General features: G+C 37.6%; 1 protein-coding gene across 1 annotated transcript in view; it reads left to right on the plus strand.

Annotated features, from left to right (window-relative positions):
• VPS8 (VPS8 subunit of CORVET complex) overlaps positions 1–17598 on the plus strand; it is a 268413-nt gene that overhangs the window by 147355 nt on the left and 103460 nt on the right. Inside the window, 4 exon segments of the mRNA XM_017865711.1 lie at positions 763–910; positions 8607–8754; positions 15120–15209; positions 17370–17412. Coding sequence (XP_017721200.1) covers positions 763–910; positions 8607–8754; positions 15120–15209; positions 17370–17412 — 429 coding nt within the window.

A 17598-nucleotide genomic window follows, 5' to 3' on the forward strand; every position in this document is an offset into this window, starting at 1 on the left:
AGACATGGCACCAGGCCAGTTCTTCTAAGGGCTTTAATGGCCCCTTCAAGTTAACCTTAGTTTCTTAAAGTAGTCTGAAAATACGACATCCCAGCCTGTATAGAATTAGAATGATTCAAATAACATTTATACCTGATGTGGTTATAGAGCTAAATTATTCTTTCTGTCCCTGAAATCATTAGGCTCTTTTTCCGTTAGCTTATAAAGTTCATTTTTCCTTCCTATGTAGGAGAACAACATATACTTTCTTTTCATGACTATCAGAGAAATAACACATTTTATTAAAATTTGAAAGATTAGGCTGGGTGAGGTGGCTCACACCTGTAATCTCAGCACTTTAGGAGGCTGAGATGGGCAGATTGCTTGAGCCGAGGAGTTCAGGACCAGTCTGGGCAACACAGTGAAACCCTATCTCTGTAAGAATTAGCAGGGTGTGGTGGTGCACACGTGTAGTCCCAGCTACTTGGGGGGCTGAGGTGAGAGAATTGCTTAAGCCAAGGAGGTCGAGGCTGCAGTGAGCCATGATCATGCCACTGCACTCCAGCCTGGCCAACAGTGAGGTTCTGTCTAAAAAAAAAAAAAAAAAGATTTGAAAAATTACATTTTGGCATTTGATTATTAGTCAAACCAGGAAAGTGGAAAGTGACCAAATCCCCTCAAGCCAACTATCTTAGATCTGCTGTTTCATTAATTTGATGTGTCAGAATCTTTGCTATCAGGCAAATGATGAGCTTGCCTGCTTTGTTCTGTGCCTCTTAAAAGTTTACGATGGATTGTGGCTCTTCCTATATGTGGAAATACTGTTAGCTCTGGGGATCGTGGCGGTCATGATGGGGAGCAAAGAAACCAAGGATGTGCTGGATTTCCTTCTTGCCAGAGGAAAGTTTCTGTCTCAGTCAATGCTTGTCAAGTTTGTAGAGACCATTGTGTTTGTATATTACAATTTCATACAGATTTTATGGATATTGTCGTTGCTACCTGTAATAATCACATTTAATGTATTTTTCAGGCAGATTGGAACATTCACTTATGTTTTGCTTAGTTGGCACAGGATTACATTTGGCATTTTTAACTCGGAATGTGTATGGAAAACTAAAAGTTCAGCTTAGAGGCCTTGTGATTTGAATGACAACTATAGGGAAAATAGGGTTTTTAAAACTGTTGTTTGTTGCTGCTGCTGTTGTTTTTTAATTGAGACAGAGTGTCTCACTCTGTTGCCCAGGCTGGAGTGCAGTGGCGTGATTTCAGCTCACTGCAACCCCCGCCTCTCGGGTTCAAGTGATTCTTCTCTCTTTGCCTCCCGAGTAACTGGGATTACAGGTACGCACCACCATGCCCGACTAATTTTTTGTGTTTTTAGTAGAGATGGGGTTTCATCGTGTTGCCCAGGCTGGTTTCAAACTCCTGGCCTTAAGTAATCCACCCTCCTCAGCCTCCCAAAGTGCTGGGATTACAGGCATGAGCGACCATGCCCAGCAGTTTTTTTTTTTTTTTTTTTACTCTAGCTTGTTGTGGGTGATATATTTGCATTCTCAGTCTAAAAGGTGCTGGATAGTCCAAAGGGGGCCACCACATCTAAGGACTGGACATATGGGATTGAGCAGAGAATTTAAGCAGACAGGATTTAGGCTAAGCCAAAGTGAACCTAAATTGTAAAAACAATATATGAAGGAGATTGTGAAATCCTCTTCCTTAGAGAAATGGAAGATTAATCTAGACTGGCCTATTTAGATACAGTTTTAGAGTGAGGGGTGGGACTAGACTAGACTTTAAAAAAATTCCAACACAATGTTTATTTTCTTTAGCAAATATTTGGAAGTCAAAATTTGAATTTTATATATTTTTTAATTTTTATTTTAAGTTCTGGGATACATGTGCAGAACGTGCAGGTTTGTTACATAGTATACGTGTGCCATGGTGGTTTGCTGAACCTATTGACCCATCCTCTAAGTTCCCTCCCCTCGTCCCCCACCCCGCAACAGGCCCTGGTGTGTGTTCTTCCCCTCCCTGTGTCCATGTGTTCTCATCATTCAACTCCCTCTTATGAATGAGAACATCCGGTGTTTGGTTTTCTGTTCCTGTGTTAGTTTGCTGAAGATAATGGCTTCCAGCTTCATCCATGACCCTGCAAAGGACATGATCTCATTCCTTTTTATGGCTGCATAGTATTCCATGGTATATATGTACCACATTTTCTTTATCCACTCTATCATTTGGATGGGCATTTGGGTTGGTTCCATGACTTTGCTATTGTAAATAGTGTTGCAATAAACTTACGTGTGCCTATGTCTTTATAGCAGAATGATTCATATTCCTTTGGGTATATACCCAGTAATGGAATTGCTGGGTCAAATGGTGTTTCTGGTTCTAGCTCCTTGAGGAATTGCCATACTGTCTTCCACAATGGTTGAACTAATTTACAGAATTTGAGTTTTAGAATAATTTTAATGTGGGCTAGACATATTGGCTTACACCTGTAATCCCAGCACTTTAGGAGGCTGAGGCAGGTGGATCACTCAAGCCCAAGAGTTCAAGACCAGCCTGGGCAATGTGGTGAGACCCCATCTCTACAAAAAAAATCAAAAATTTGCCAGGCATAGTGCCCCACGCCTATAGTCACAGCTACTCAGGAGGCTGAGGTGGGAAGATCACTGGAGCCCAGGTGGCGGAGATTGCAGTGAGTTAAAATTACACCACTTCAGTCCAGCCTGGATGACAGAGTGAGACTGTCTTAAAAAAAAAAGAATTTGATGTATGTTTTTCAAAACTGATAGATATTTTTAGTCTTCCCTAGAAATAGTTCAGTTTACAGAGTTATAATTTGAAATGATTTTCACAGTCTGAATAAGAGTGGATATGTTCTCCAACCTGAATTCTGTAGTAGGCAGGGTTTGTATGTGTGTTTCACAAGGCACACACATGCTTTCTTCTAAAACTGACAAAACAGTGGTTATATTGCAAAGCGGATAGTTAATAGAAGACTAACAGCTTTGGGAAATGGATATAACAAATTTATGTGCAAGACTGATAAGCAGCAGTCAGAAATGGATGTAAATTCATTAATGCTCCAGCTAATTTATTAAAGTTTTGATTATACTGATCTGGCCTGATCATTTCCCATCAGACACATTATTTCTCTCACAAGTGAATCCATCAAAATCTATTCATCTGGATGATTTGCTTGGTTTGATGCATATTCACAACTTTGTTTCTTGTAAATGGTTGTGTCAATAAATTTTCTGGAAAGAATTAAGTACTATTATTCATACTTATATCTAGTCTTAATTTGCTCTATAGTCTTGCATTTATAAGACATATTAACAGAAATCTGATGTAAATGAAATACCAACAATTTGGCATAAAATACAACCTACAATTTGACGTAAACATCTGGAAAGCACACTGGCTCATCTGAGTGTAGGGGAAAGATTGGTTAACATTCCCATTTTCTTTTACCTAATAGTGTTCTCTTGAGACACAGCCTTGATCCCTCTGATAATAAGATAGGCCAATCTGCTTTGGTGACGTGTGTGGCAATTTTTCCCCACACACCAATCAAGCAATTCTCTAGTGGGCACCAACTGGGTAGCCTATAATTTCACTCATTTCTGACACTATGTATCTGGAGTTACTGTCAGATCCTTGTCAACTGAAGAATCACAAGGTTCATAAATTTTGAAAGGAGAGCTTTATTTCACATAAAGGGTTGCAGCCTGCAAGGTGGCCATTCTGCAGGCTGGGAAGTGTAGCCTCTGGCAGAAGCTGAAAACAAGCAGTCTAAGGGAGGGGTAAAGGGAACAGTGATTTATGCTGAGTAGAGTAGCTAAGTATATATATTCAGTAACCTGTAGGAAGAGTCATGAATATTTATGAAAGGGGAAATAAGCACATGCACAATTGAGCTTCACGCTTTTTTGTGGGACCCATGTTCAAAATATGGCAGCGTTAGCACAATCCAAAGGGGCAGTTTTCAGCCCTCTGACGTTGAAAGGTGAAGCAGATGATACGAAAACCCTCACTGCATGTCCTCTGCCATTCAGCAAAACAGTTGTGGAGGTGGTGGTTAGTGCTTAGGAAAGGATGTGTTGTGAAACTGGTGAGCTGTCACATTGAAACAGCAAAGGTGGAGAAAGAGTCTGGTCACAACCTCAGAGAGTTGGCTAAAGGCAATGAAAGAATGAGCCATCTGTGTTTTGTTTTCCAGAGCTGGTTTCTGTTTACTCCTTAGGAAATAATTCTGGTTAAAGGTTAATAAGGAAGGGGCATACTGAGGCATGTCTGACTTGCCATTCTGTCATGGCTGGGAACTCAATTTTTAAGATGGGGTCTGTTACCAAACTGAACCTGGGTCCACTTACCTGGTGCAGTAAAGCCAAAGACCCACATTGAGGTTTGCAGTGAGAGAACGGAGGGCATTTCTTTGCAGGACACCAAGCAAGGAGAATCGGCAGCTCATGCTTAAGACCAGACATACCTGATGGCTTACAGGAAGAGCTTTTAAAAGCAGGGGAACATTTCAGGAAAGCAGAAATTACAGGCCAAATTGCAAATCCCTACATTGATTTGGCTCAAAAAAGGTGGGATATCTTGAAATGGGGGTCCTATATGGCATAAGTGGATTCAGAGATTATTTGATTTGCAGTTGGTTAAGGAAACAAAATTTTGTCTAAGAACGTGGGGTCAGCAGAAGGAATATTAAGGTTTGGCTTGTGGGTGTGACTCTCTCCAGACCCTTTAGAAAGCAATGTAGAGCAAACAACAGAAGTCAGGGCTCAGTCCTTAGGGGCCCCCTTATCTGAGTTCTGCTTGACAGTGGTTGGCATTTTCCATCTGGTTGTGGTGCAGGTTTCAGAAAAACAACTCAGGGACATATGTTAAGATGTTATCTTTAATTTCTACAGAGAATCAAACATCTTGTGGCTCTAACCTACTTGGGTGGCTATTGTTGTAAGCTATTTCTTTGTTATCAGGTTGCTCATTTACTTCTAAAGGCTAGCTAGATGCCTGGAATTTCCTTTGAAGAGATTCAAGATTTTTCTTTATTTTCATGCTTGAAGGAGGGGAAGGTATGTGGCAGCTCATTAAGAGAGGCCCCTGCTCCATCTCAGTTTCATTAAGTTGGTTGGAGGGCTTAGAATTTTCCTGTTATTTCTCTTCCCACAGGCTTAGTCCCACAAAACTAGCCCCTACTTCAGGTACCAAGCATAAGCCCCAGGCTGTAGCCTGTGCTTCTGACCAACTAGGACTTTAAATCAGGATACCCTTGACCCTCCGCCCCAGGTTCGATTAATTTGCTAGAGCAGCTCACACAATTCAGGGAAAACTTTACTTACATTTACTGGTTTATAATAAAAGATATTACAACAGATACAGAGGAACAGCCAGATAGAAAAAATGCATAGGGAGAGGTATGTGGGAAGGGCCAGGCAGCTTCCATGCCCTCTCGGCGCACACTGCCCTCCAGGACCCTCCACGTGTACAGCGATCCAGAAACTCCCTGAACTTAGCCCTTGGGGTTTTTATGGAGGCTTTATTATGTAGACGTGATTGATTACATCGTTGGCCATTGGTGATCAAGTCAACCTTCAGCCCCTCTTCCCTCTCCGGAGGTGTCAGCGTTGGGGTAGGACTGAAAGTTCCAGCCCTCTAATCACGTGGTTGGCTTCCCTGGCAGCCAGCCCTTATCCTGAGGCTGTCCAGGAGCCCCCAGCCCTCAGTCATCTCACTAGCATGTAAGAAGATAACACTTTGGAAAGCTTAAGGATTTTAGGAACTGTGTGCTTATTAGATCACAATATTATATTCCCACATAGAGAACTGCCATGTCCCTAGATTTATCATGTGCTGCTTCTAATTTCTCCACATAGGACTTTCTGATAGGATTGATTCCTAGCTATCTCTGACTTTATAGCCCTAGTCCCTGTAATTTTCAGCCCTCTATTCTACTTTTTTGTGGGGGAAAGATTACCTAGGTGCCGAGGCAAGAGACTGAAGGCACAAACTGTTTCAGTATAATAAAGAAAATAGTTAAAATAAGAATAGTCATAATACAAATTAGATATAGAGAGGATCATGGACAATTATCAATCATTATTATAAACATTATTAATCATTAGCTTTTAATATTACTCTTTGTTGCATTACTAATATAACCTAGGAATAACCAGCTGGTATAGGGTCAAGTGCTGAAGGGACATTGTGAGAAGTGACCTAGAAGGCAAGAGGTGAGCCCTCTGTCACGCCCACATAAGGGCCGCTTGAGGGCTCCTTGGTCAAGCGGTAACGCCAGTGTCTGGGAAGACACACATTACTTAGCAGACTGCGAAAGGGAGTCTCCTTTCCTTGGAGGAGTCAGGGAACACTCTGCTCCACCAGCTTCTTGTGGAAGGCTGGATATTATCCAGGCCTGCCCGCAGTCATCCGGAGGCCTAAATCCCTCCCTGTGGTGCTGTGCTTCAATGGTCACTCTCCTTGTCCACTTTCATGTTCCTCCCGTACTCCTGGATCCTCTTTGAAGTTCGTAGTAGATAACGGTAGAAGAAATAGTGAAAGTCTGAAAGTCTTTGATCTTTCTTGTAAGTGCGTGCTGACATATGCTGCCTTCTCTCTCTCTGCTGCGGCTACCTGAAAGGGAAGGGCCCCCTGTCCTATGATCAGGTGACTTGCTTCACCTTATCAATTAGAAGATTCATCCTCCTTACCCTGCCCTGCTTGTCTTGTACGCAGTAAATATCAGCGCGCCCAGCCGTTTGGGGCCACTACCGGTCTCTGCGTCTTGGTGGTAGTGGTCCCCTGGGCCCAGCTATTTTCCCTTTATCTCTTTGTCTTGTGTCTTTATTACAGTCTCTCATCTCCGCACACGGGGAGAACACCCGCTAAGCCCCGTAGGGCTGGGCCCTACGTGTTTTCCTCTGTTTGAAGGCAGTCCGATGTCCTATCTCCATTCATTTCAGTTCAATTCAATATATATTTACATCAGATTACTGAGTATTATTTATTATGTCTTAATGATAGGTAAACAATTATGAATGCAATACCATGGACTTTACAATGTAGTTGGGGGCACAGATACTTAAACAGATGATTTTCAAGTTGTTGGTAAGAACTAAGGTGGTGGTATACATAAGGGAATAGCCAGTAACTGAACAAACGTCTGTATTAAAGGCAGTCGTAAGATACCAAGAAACAAAACAAAAAAACAAAAAATGAACACTCTTTCTTTGGAGTTTATAGGCAATTTGAGGAGATACTGAATTAGCCCATCAGCAAGGATTGAAAGTTCCAAGCAGCAGAATTTACTTAGTTTATCGTTTACCCACCTCTGCTCAGGACTGAGTATCACAAAGCTCTTAAATTAGGGAAAATGCCCTATGTCTAAATACAGTCTCTTTTTCTTTAACCCAAGCTTCTTATTAGTAAAAGTAGAAGCACAATTTACCATCACTTATGAATAATTATAAAATCCAAATTGTTCTTTCTGGAGTCCAGAGAGTCCCACCTTGTGGCTATTGATGTACTGTACATGGTTACAAGTGTGCCTGGAGACTGTCTCAGCTCTTGGGACAACCAGAGTCCCTTGTAAGCAATCTTACTTCACTACAGTGGACCATACAAATATCTTATTTTCTGTGTGCCACAATATGAGAAAAGCTGGAAACTATTTCTTTAGACCATGTGCTTTAACCTTTCTTCAGAACTGGGCTAGTTTTCCAAGCAATCATTGTTGTATCTTATTAACCCTATTCCAGTTCTTTATGTAATAATGAGCTTTATTTGAGGAATTCTGAAGAGAAGATAGGACTCACAGAAGGAACTAACTTCTTTTGAAGCTAGAGAGAGGATGATTCTTAGGTCTCAATGAACAGTTGATTTCCTAAGTAGCTACTTTTGGCCATCAGTAGTTGAGTGCTTGAGTGCCCAGCATAATGCAATTAATACTCTACTTCCAAAACTTTTGTATAGGCATTATGAATAGTGGGCTATGTGAGTAGCTGGCATACTAGGCAAATGAACCCATAAATATTATGTATTTTAGTATTATTCCTTTATTTGTTTTAACAATAACCAAAAAAAAATAGTCCTCATTACATGCAAACATTGGTTAGCTTAAAAAATTTATTACTGAGAAGATACCTGGTACCTACCCCTCACAGAATTTATAGTGTTTTAGAGAAGACAAATAATTAAAGAAGTCATTGCGATGTGGTATGATTGGTGCTATGAAGAACGTAAAGAAGAAACACTGAGATTGCAAGACGGTTATATATAGTTACTTAGAGATCAAATTATTAGGACTAAATTGGGTGGCTCTTATTTCTTTTAGAGTAAAATACAACTTTTGGTATGATTTAGAAGAGTTTCAACTGAATGTTACTTCCTTAATTATTCATCATAACCTGAGTAATATTGCAACTTATAATGCCTCTTATGTAATGTACAGTTTGCCCAAGTAACCTAAATAACATTGAGACTTTCAATTCATATTTTTCCCTGACCAGCAGGTAGTCCTAGTTTTAATGTAATATGCTTTTTACTGGTAGCTTTTAATTATAGATGTGATTAAATGATGCTACAATTGAGTATTCTCTTATCTTTTGTATTTTTAGGGAAGGTATTCATATAAATCAAGAATTACTGCAAATATCTCCTTCTATCACAGAGCAGTTCATTGAGCTGTTGTGTCAGTTCAACCCAACCCAAGTTATAGAGACTCTGCAAGTTCTTGAGTGCTACCGTCTGGAAGAAACTATTCAGGTAAGACGAACAATATAGAAGAGACAAGAGTAAACTCTTCTTAACATTCTCCATTTGTCAGATGATCAAAGAAAAGGGGAAAAAATATATAATTTCTTTTTTAAACCTTATAAATTCTTAGTTGAGACACTTCTGGAAACAAAAGTCAGATTAACGAAAGAAAAACAAACAGAGGTTTATTGATATGTGCTATACCCATCATGTAGGAGAGACCTCAGCTCAAAAGTATCTTTCTCAAGGCAGTGGCTTAGGGGCTTTGCTTAAACAGCATTTTAACAAAGAGCCTTAAATCTTACATAATGACAAGACAGGAGAGAGCAGTTCGAGCCTAGTAAAAGGTGGGAACATGTATGGGAAGATAGTCAACTGTGTTCCCTGATTCCTCCGGTGCCTGCTGGTACCTTCTCTGGGCCAATAAGCAAGTGCTATCTCCAGTTAAGAATGTATGTCCTGCTATCAGGCAGATAGAGGTGGGGGCAAAGGATTCCTCTGCATTTTCATTGTCTTTAACTTAACAATCCTCAGTATTTGGGGGAAATGTATTTTGGTTTTGTTCGGTGCCCCCTTCGAAATTTTACTTTTAGAAAGTTTCACATATTAAAAGCCAGGTGGGTAGCTCTGGAGAGATTTGGGTTAGTGGTTTTGACATAATAGATTGGCAGAGGGGAGAAAATCATAGATTGGAACAAGTGGAAAGGAACAAATTCAGGTACATTGTCCCATATCTTATTGAAACAATCTCTTGGTTGTGAAAATAGGTCAGTTGAGTTAAATAGTTGCATCTCACTTTAGGAGGTGGTGTGGTAAGTGGGTTTCCATCAAAGTCAGTCAGGTATAGGCACATAGGCATTTAATAAAAGTCATTTCTATAGAAACAAAAAGGAAACAAAAGTTAATGTTCGGAGCAGTCTCTAAGCTTGTCTCCCAGTGTTCCAGAGAACTTTCTGTCCGTAAATAAGTTGTTGTGGTGATTCCTCCAAAATTTATATCAAGTTGTCTAGCTTTAGTGTGCAGAGCTTTGTGAAAAGCAGTTTTAATTTCAGTGATTCCAAGTCAGAAAAATGGGAGAAAATGTTCAAATATTAGTTTGGAGAGTTCGTCAGATATTGGAAGAAACTAAAAATTCAGGATATAGTCAAATTGCAAGTAAATAATAAAATCTCAAAAACTGTGAGTTAGAATCTCATAATGTTTACTGTAGTTTTTTTTTTGTGAAATAGTTGTTTCTCCAGTTACCCCATTTTTACCAAAAATAATCAGAGTAAGTTCAATTGACTTGTAAAATAAGTTTAGTGTCATTGTATTTATTATTTATATAATACTATTTTTTATATAAGTACTATAAGATTAATTTATATAAGTACTACAAGAGTAGTGATTGGCTTTTAAAAAATCTGCTCTGCTGAAACTTACAAGAAATCTCACAGTAGACCTTTAAAAATCTCTCATCTTCAGGCTGGGAAATGAAGCCATGGGCTTGCCATCATCAGATTTTACCTGCAGTACCTAGGTATACTCTTTTCTTGAGGCCCCCAAATATTCTGAAGTTCCTGGGCTTCTCAGGAAGTGACATTCTTTACTTACTGCAAGTCCAGGAACCCTGTAAGCACGCCATCTTGACAAGGGATTAGACCAGTTTTTCCAAGGACTTTATTGCCTCCTTAAAGTTAAGCTTAGTTTCTTAAAGCAGTCTGGTTATATCTAAAATATTTTAGTAAACTGGTGTTTCCAATTTTCTGCTACAAACAGAGCAAATTCTTACTGAACTCACGAAAATAACTGTTGCCATAGAATATGAATATTCAGTTTCCAAATTTGGGAAGGATCAGGTATAGAAAAAAGTAAATGTTTTAATTTTGCCACAAAATATACTTCACCAAATTATTGTAAGGCTAGGCCCGTTGAATAGCCCTCCCCACCCCCGCAACCCCACCCCAGAAAAAAATTATTTCTTTAACTCTGGAAAAGCAACAATAAAAGTATCAGCAGTGTTTCAAACAAGGTCATAAAAATTTTTCAGTCCACTGCTAATAATTCTTATTTTTCTTAATGTCAGGTTAGCAATTTTATCGGAGGGCCAGCGTTTGCTTTGCTTTTTTTCCATTGGGGTTTGGGAATTTTTTACCCAATTCAGTCGGCCTAATATGGTGTCACAGTTGCTCAGAAACCTGTATTCAAAATGTTTGTTGCATCTTTTTCATGACCTCCTTGAAGATTGCAACACTTTAGAATTTGCAAGGCGATTTCAGAAAAAAAGCATCAAAATAAAGTAATTAACTGTGGACAACATTACTTAAAATGGCGTGATTAAAGCTAGTTGTCAAGGATATTTGGTTATTTTCTGTTGGCCTACAACAATTAACATAATAAACGCAAAATATGACTGACTAACAATATACAACACACTAACCAGATTTCTAGGAATCTCAGAATTTTGGAACACATACTTAATAACACTATATACAAATCCAAACTCAAAGAAACTTTCATTTCTTATGTGACAGTGTTTCCATATAATTTAGCACAATTCAAATAAGCTGTTATGATCTCTCTTTGTATGCCTTCAGGGACCCTCTGCAACATCCCAATATTAGTTGAGATAAAAAGACTCAGTTTTAGAATCTGAACTTTGATTTTTGAGAAGCCTGTCAAATACGTCAAAGGTTTAAAGGATGGATCACAATAGGATCACAATTCCATGTTAAAATTAATGATAATCATACAGTCAAAGACATAATTAAAAGGGGAGACTCAGTATGAAGTTACGTGTAAAGTTTATACCTACTAAGTGGTCGGGCCCCTGAGATTGAACGCAATAGTCTGACTCTATGGCATGCTCTTAATGCTGTGATAACTGCCCTCTCCATTTATTTTAGTAAGTCAGCTTTATGGAAATTGTTATGATCAGCATGATAGAAATTCTAACAACTCAATAAGCATAGAAAAAGGAACATAGTAAAAATATTGACAAGGAGACCAAACTCTTGCTTGCGACACAGATGGTTAGATAGTCCTGTTGTGCCATTAAAAACTTAATAGACTAATAGCATTCCGTAACTTTAGATTTTCATGCCTTAATTCTCTTCCTTATTTTCTCCTGTTCTAAATGAAAATGTACCGACACACACATTATTTTCTATTAACAGGTTAGTTGTTTCCCTTTTAACATTTATTTTTAGCTATCATGTATCTCTTTTCCTTTCCTATCAACACCTGAAACACAGTGCCTGTATTTTCTGCATCTACCCTCCAGGAATTTGCCCCCCCAATACTTTTAAAAATGTTTAATTATTAAATATTTCAAATTTACAGAAATGTACTGAATATCAACATATTATATACCCATCAGCCAACATTTTACAGTGTAAACATTTTGCCATACTGGCCTTAGATCTTTGTTATCTTAGTTGTTCTTGTGGTTTATATTAAAACTAAGCCCCATTATCTCATTCCCCCTCTCCAGAGGGTTCCACCTCCTAAATGAGTGTTTATCCGTCTGATCTATGTTTTTGAATTTTTCCTATATGTGTATGTATCTATAAAATACATGTAGCTTTTATATGTTTTTTAAAATTTGTAGTCATATACAGTAGATTATTTTATTATAAATTGCTTTTTTTTAAACCATTTTTTTTTTTTTTTTTTTTTTTGAGCAGCTCTCTGTCATCTAGGCTGGAGTGCAGTGGCATGATCTCTGCTCACTGCAACCTCCACCTCCCAGATTCAAGTGATTCTCCTACCTCAGCCTCCCAAGTTGCTGAAATTATAGGCGCATGCCACCGTGCTGATTTTTGTATTTTTAGTAGAGATGGGGTTTCACCATGTTGCCCAGGCTGGTCTTGAACTGCTGACCTCAAGTGATCCGCCCACCTTGGCCTCCCAAAGTTCTGGGATTACTGGCATGAGCCACTGCATCTGGCCACTTTTACTAAATTAAAAAAAAAAATTTTATACATGTAGATCTACTTCATTCATTTAGTGATCTTATGGTAATCTATCAAATGAATGTGCCAATTTATTTCCCTCTTGGTAAACATTTAGATAGTTTCCAATCTTTTGCTATTATAAACAGTATTACAGTGTACATCTTTATATATATCTTCTTGTGTGCCCATATGAGGTTTGTCTAAGTAATATACTTGGAAATGGAATTGTTTAGACAACAAAGTAGTGTAGTTCTACTGATATTGCCAAGTTGATTTCCAGATTGTTTCTGTTCTCATCAGCAGTGTCTGATATTTCACATCCTTGCTGATGCCTAGTATTTTTCACATCCTTGCTGATGCCTAGTATTTTTAGTCTTCTTAATTTTTGCCATGGTGGATATTAGTGATTACTCATGACATTAAACATCTTTCCATATGTTTGATGACCATTGGAATTTTCTTTTCTCTGAATTATTTATTCATGTCATTTGCCCATTTTTTCTGTTGAGTTTCTGTGGTTCTCTTATTGAGTTCTAGAAGTTTTTTTCTGATTTCCCAATCTCCAATCCTTTGCTAATTTTATGTGCTGGAGATACTTTCTTCCAATTTATTATGGCACATCATTTAACTTGGCTTTTAGTGACTTCTGTTTTAGTTTACCAGTATTTATGTCTTAAGTGTGTGTGTGTGTGTGTGTGTGTGTGTGTGTATTTCCTTTCCTATTTTAATGGAATAAAGGATATTCTCTTATATATATAAATTTTATAGTTTAGCTTCTTACATTTAGGCTTTTAATCCATCTGGAGTTAATTTGTGCAAGCTGATCAAAAGAAGGATTTTTGTCTTTTCTTCCACATGATGGCTAATGGTCCATGTGGCATTTTATTACCCATTCCTCACTGGTGTTTAATGCCGTACTGCCGTATACTAAACTCCCAAATATACATGACTCTGTTTGTGGGTTCCGTTCTCTTCCTTTGGTTGTCCTTCCCTATACTCATACCACATATTTTAATTAATACAGCTTTTCAATAGATTTATTATTTGGAAAAAGAATCCTCCCTCCTTATTCTTTTTCTTTAAAATGGTTTGGCTATTTTGGTGTCCTACATCTCCTAGTATTCCACATTAATTTAGAGATCACATTCTCAAGTTTCTTTAAAAGAAACAAACTCTCTGGAATTTTGATTTATGAATACATTGAATTTATAGACTAATTCAGAGAGAATTGACGTCTCTAAAGTGTTGATTCTTTTCTTTCAGGAAAATGTATGCCTTTTAAAACAGCCTTTTCTGCTCTTTGGTGAGGTTTTATAGCTTTTATATAAGGTTCCTGCACATATTAAATTTGTTCATAGTTACTTTGTAGTTTTTATTAATATTGTACAAGGAGATTTTTTGAGATGACCTTTTTTTATTGATTGCTGCTGCTTATTAAAATGTTACTAATTTTTGTACATTGTTTTGTATGGAGCAACCAGGCAGAATTCTTTTAAAATTCAGTTTCTAGATTATTATGACAATAAGACTAATGGCAGTTTTATTTTAATTCCAATCTTGTAGTTTTTTCTTTCTCTTATCAGATGTCTAGGAACTCTGAGGTACTGGTGAATAGAAGCAGTGATAGTGTGACTGCTAACCTTGTTCCTGATTTAAAAGGGAACATATCTAATATTTTACATTAAACATGGTATTTATCATAGGATTTTGGTAGATGATTTTTAGTAAGAAAATGTTATCCCCAGTTTGAGTAAGAGTGTTTTGTTTTTGTCATGAATGGGTGCTGTATTTTGCCAAATGCTTTTTCCTGCATTTATTGAGACTATGATGTTTTTTTCCTTTGTTCTGTTAAACTGTTATTATTTGTTGTCTTTTTTCTTCTAATAAACATTTTTTCTAACTTGTTAATCTTTTCAAAAAAGCTACATTGGAGATTGTGAAATCTCTCTGTTGTTTCCCTATTGTTTGCCATCATTTTCCGTACTTTTTTCCTTTTTTCTCCCTAGCCTAACGGATACTTCTTTTTTACTAATTAGAGATTTTGTTTATTAATTTTTATTAATATTTCACAAGTTGATGTGTAATGTTTTCATTGTCATTTTCAATTTTTTAATAATTATACTTGATCAAGTTCTAGTTTGTATTGTTACTATGTATGTATATACGCTGGCTTTTCTCCAGTGTGTATACCTAATTCAGGTGTGTAACTTTTTTAAAATAAATAAATGAAAAAAATGAGTGAATTTGGTCCAGTTAGAACTGCCAAATGAGCTACTATATGACTAGAAAGTCAGTTATTTGCATATTATACTGTAAAGTATCATACTAATAAGGTATAAATTCATTATTATCATATAAGTTTTTTTCATCCTCAATGGGATCTTCCCACTCCACAAACAAGATTGGTGAATAAAAATATTTATCTTTTTTATTTCCTAGATTACTCAGAAGTATCAGCTACATGAAGTCACTGCTTATCTATTGGAAAAGAAAGGAGATATTCATGGTGCCTTTCTAATAATGTTAGAGGTAACATTTTACTATGTTTCTTTTATCATATTTCTGTCTATTCCTCTATTCATTCATGAATCCATCTTAATTTCTTATGTTTCAAAGCAAGTTGCAGACAGTAATATATTTTACCCCTCAATATTTTTATCATGCATAGCATTAACTAGAGTTTAATATTTCTTTGCGGTACTTTATTAAAAGGTAAAATGTACAACAGCAAAAAGAAATGTCATAAATGTACCATTTGATGAGTTTTGACAAGTATTTTATGTATATACCACAATTTGTTTGCCCATTCCTCCTTCAGGGGACACTTGGGCTGCTTCTACCTTTTGGTTGTTGTGAACAATGCTGCTGTGAACATGGGTGTACAAATACCTTTGAGTTCTTGCTTTTATTTCTTTGGGATATATACCCAGAAGTAGAATTGTTGGATCAAATAGCAATTCTATTTTTAATTTTTTGAGGAATTGCCCTACTGTTTTCCATAGCAGCTATGCCACTTTACATCCCTACTAGCAACACTCAAGGGTTCCGGTTTCTTCGCATTCTTGCTAACACTTACTTTCTGTTTTCTTGATAGTAGTCATCCCGATGAGTGAAGTGACATAGCAGTTTTGTTTTGTTTTGTTTTTTAATATTGTCATGTGGCTAGGAATAGATTAGGGCTATCATATTTATATTTTAAAATGTTCCATATTGGCTTCTTGTTTCTTTCTAGCCATATGATTCTAAAATAAGCCAGGAAGAATCATCCACAGAGGCTTTGTGTAGGCTCTTAATCTCTTTTAATCTGTAAATTACTCCTATACTTCTTTTTTTCTTGCAATTTATTTGTTGATAATACCATGAACCTAGTTTTAAGGAATAAATAAGAGTATTTTTGACATCAATGAGAGGAGAAACAGGAAATCTTTGTGGGGAATGAGGCCATTATTCGTAAAAGAATACAAAGCAAAGAAGTATGGATTGCTGAAAGAGTGCCAGCAGCTTCACTAGGGCTCCGCTGTGTAATATATAGGCAGGTCAGGCGAGAAACAACAGCTAGGTCCAGATTTGGACAGATTTTGTTGGACACACTAACGAGTTGTGACTAATCTTGTCACATGGGATCAAATAAAGGTTTTTAAGCAAGAAACTGATTTGATGTTTGTTTCATAAAGACTGCACTGGTGACTGTTGGGGGATGGGAGGCAGGATACAGAGAAGAGGGAGGTAAAACAAAGCAGACAGTACTTGGGAGGTCATTGCAATGGTACAGGTATGAGTTTCTGAGAGCTTGAACTGGGTGTGTCAGTGGCAATGGAGATAAGAGGGCAAGATTTGAGAAGTTATTGATCATTTGCATATGGTATGAGGTAACTGAGAGGGAGTAGTTGATGATTTTAGTTTATAAGCTTTTTACTCATAACCCAGTATATTATACCCCTTTTACTCATAACCCACTATATTAGTCTCTTTTGTGTTACTCTAAAGGAATACTTGAGGCTGGGTAATTTTTAAGGAAAAGGGGTTTATTTGGCTCACAGTTCTGCAGACTGTGTTAGCATCTAGCATCTGCTTCTGGTGAGGACCTCAGGAAGCGAGGGTAAAGGAGAGCTGACGTGTCACATGGCACGAGAGGGAGCAAGAATGGGGTTGGGGGAAGAGTGCCATGCTCTTTTAAACATCCAGCTCTTGTGTAAACTAACAGAGGGAGAAGTCGTTCATTACCACAGGGGGGTGTACCAAGCCATTCGTGACAGATCCACTCCCATGACCCCAGACACCTTCAACTGAGTCCCACCTTCCAACATTGGGAATCACATTTCAACATGAGATTTGGAGGAGTCAGATATCCAAACTATATCAGCCAGTATTAATTGGATTCCCTTATCCAAAGCGTAGATAAATCCTGATCCTCATTCCTGTGCCTAAAGAATGTAAGTGGTGACTGTGGCCGAATGACAGAAGCAGAGGTGGGCAAAATGAGTGCTACTTGATCTTTGGGTCCCTTTTCATACTGCTAGCTACACTTTCTATAAACACAAGATTTTACTTCTGACTGACAGTAAAGGACTGTTCTTAATAACCTTGTAGTTTTGAGGGTTTTACCTTTAAAATATGTTAATTCAAGTATTGAGTGGGTAGAACTGCAAAGTGTTCCTTTTTAACTCCTATGTTCTTTTTGTCTCCTAGAGACTACAAAGCAAACTTCGAGAGATAACACATCAAGGTGAAAGTAAGTTCTTAAATATAATGGCAACATTTTTCATCCATGGACCCCATGTTTTAAAAGATGTGTAATAAATTGCATTTATTATGTAATAATTACACTTGCATATATGCATAATTACTGTTTATTCGTTTTAACATGGATCCAAATTTTAGCTGATTTTCAAGAGTTCATAACAGGAAATCATAGAAA

This window comes from Rhinopithecus bieti, unplaced genomic scaffold, assembly GCF_001698545.2.
Source record: "Rhinopithecus bieti isolate Rb0 unplaced genomic scaffold, ASM169854v2 scaffold_2432, whole genome shotgun sequence".
Lineage (NCBI taxonomy): Eukaryota > Metazoa > Chordata > Mammalia > Primates > Cercopithecidae > Rhinopithecus > Rhinopithecus bieti.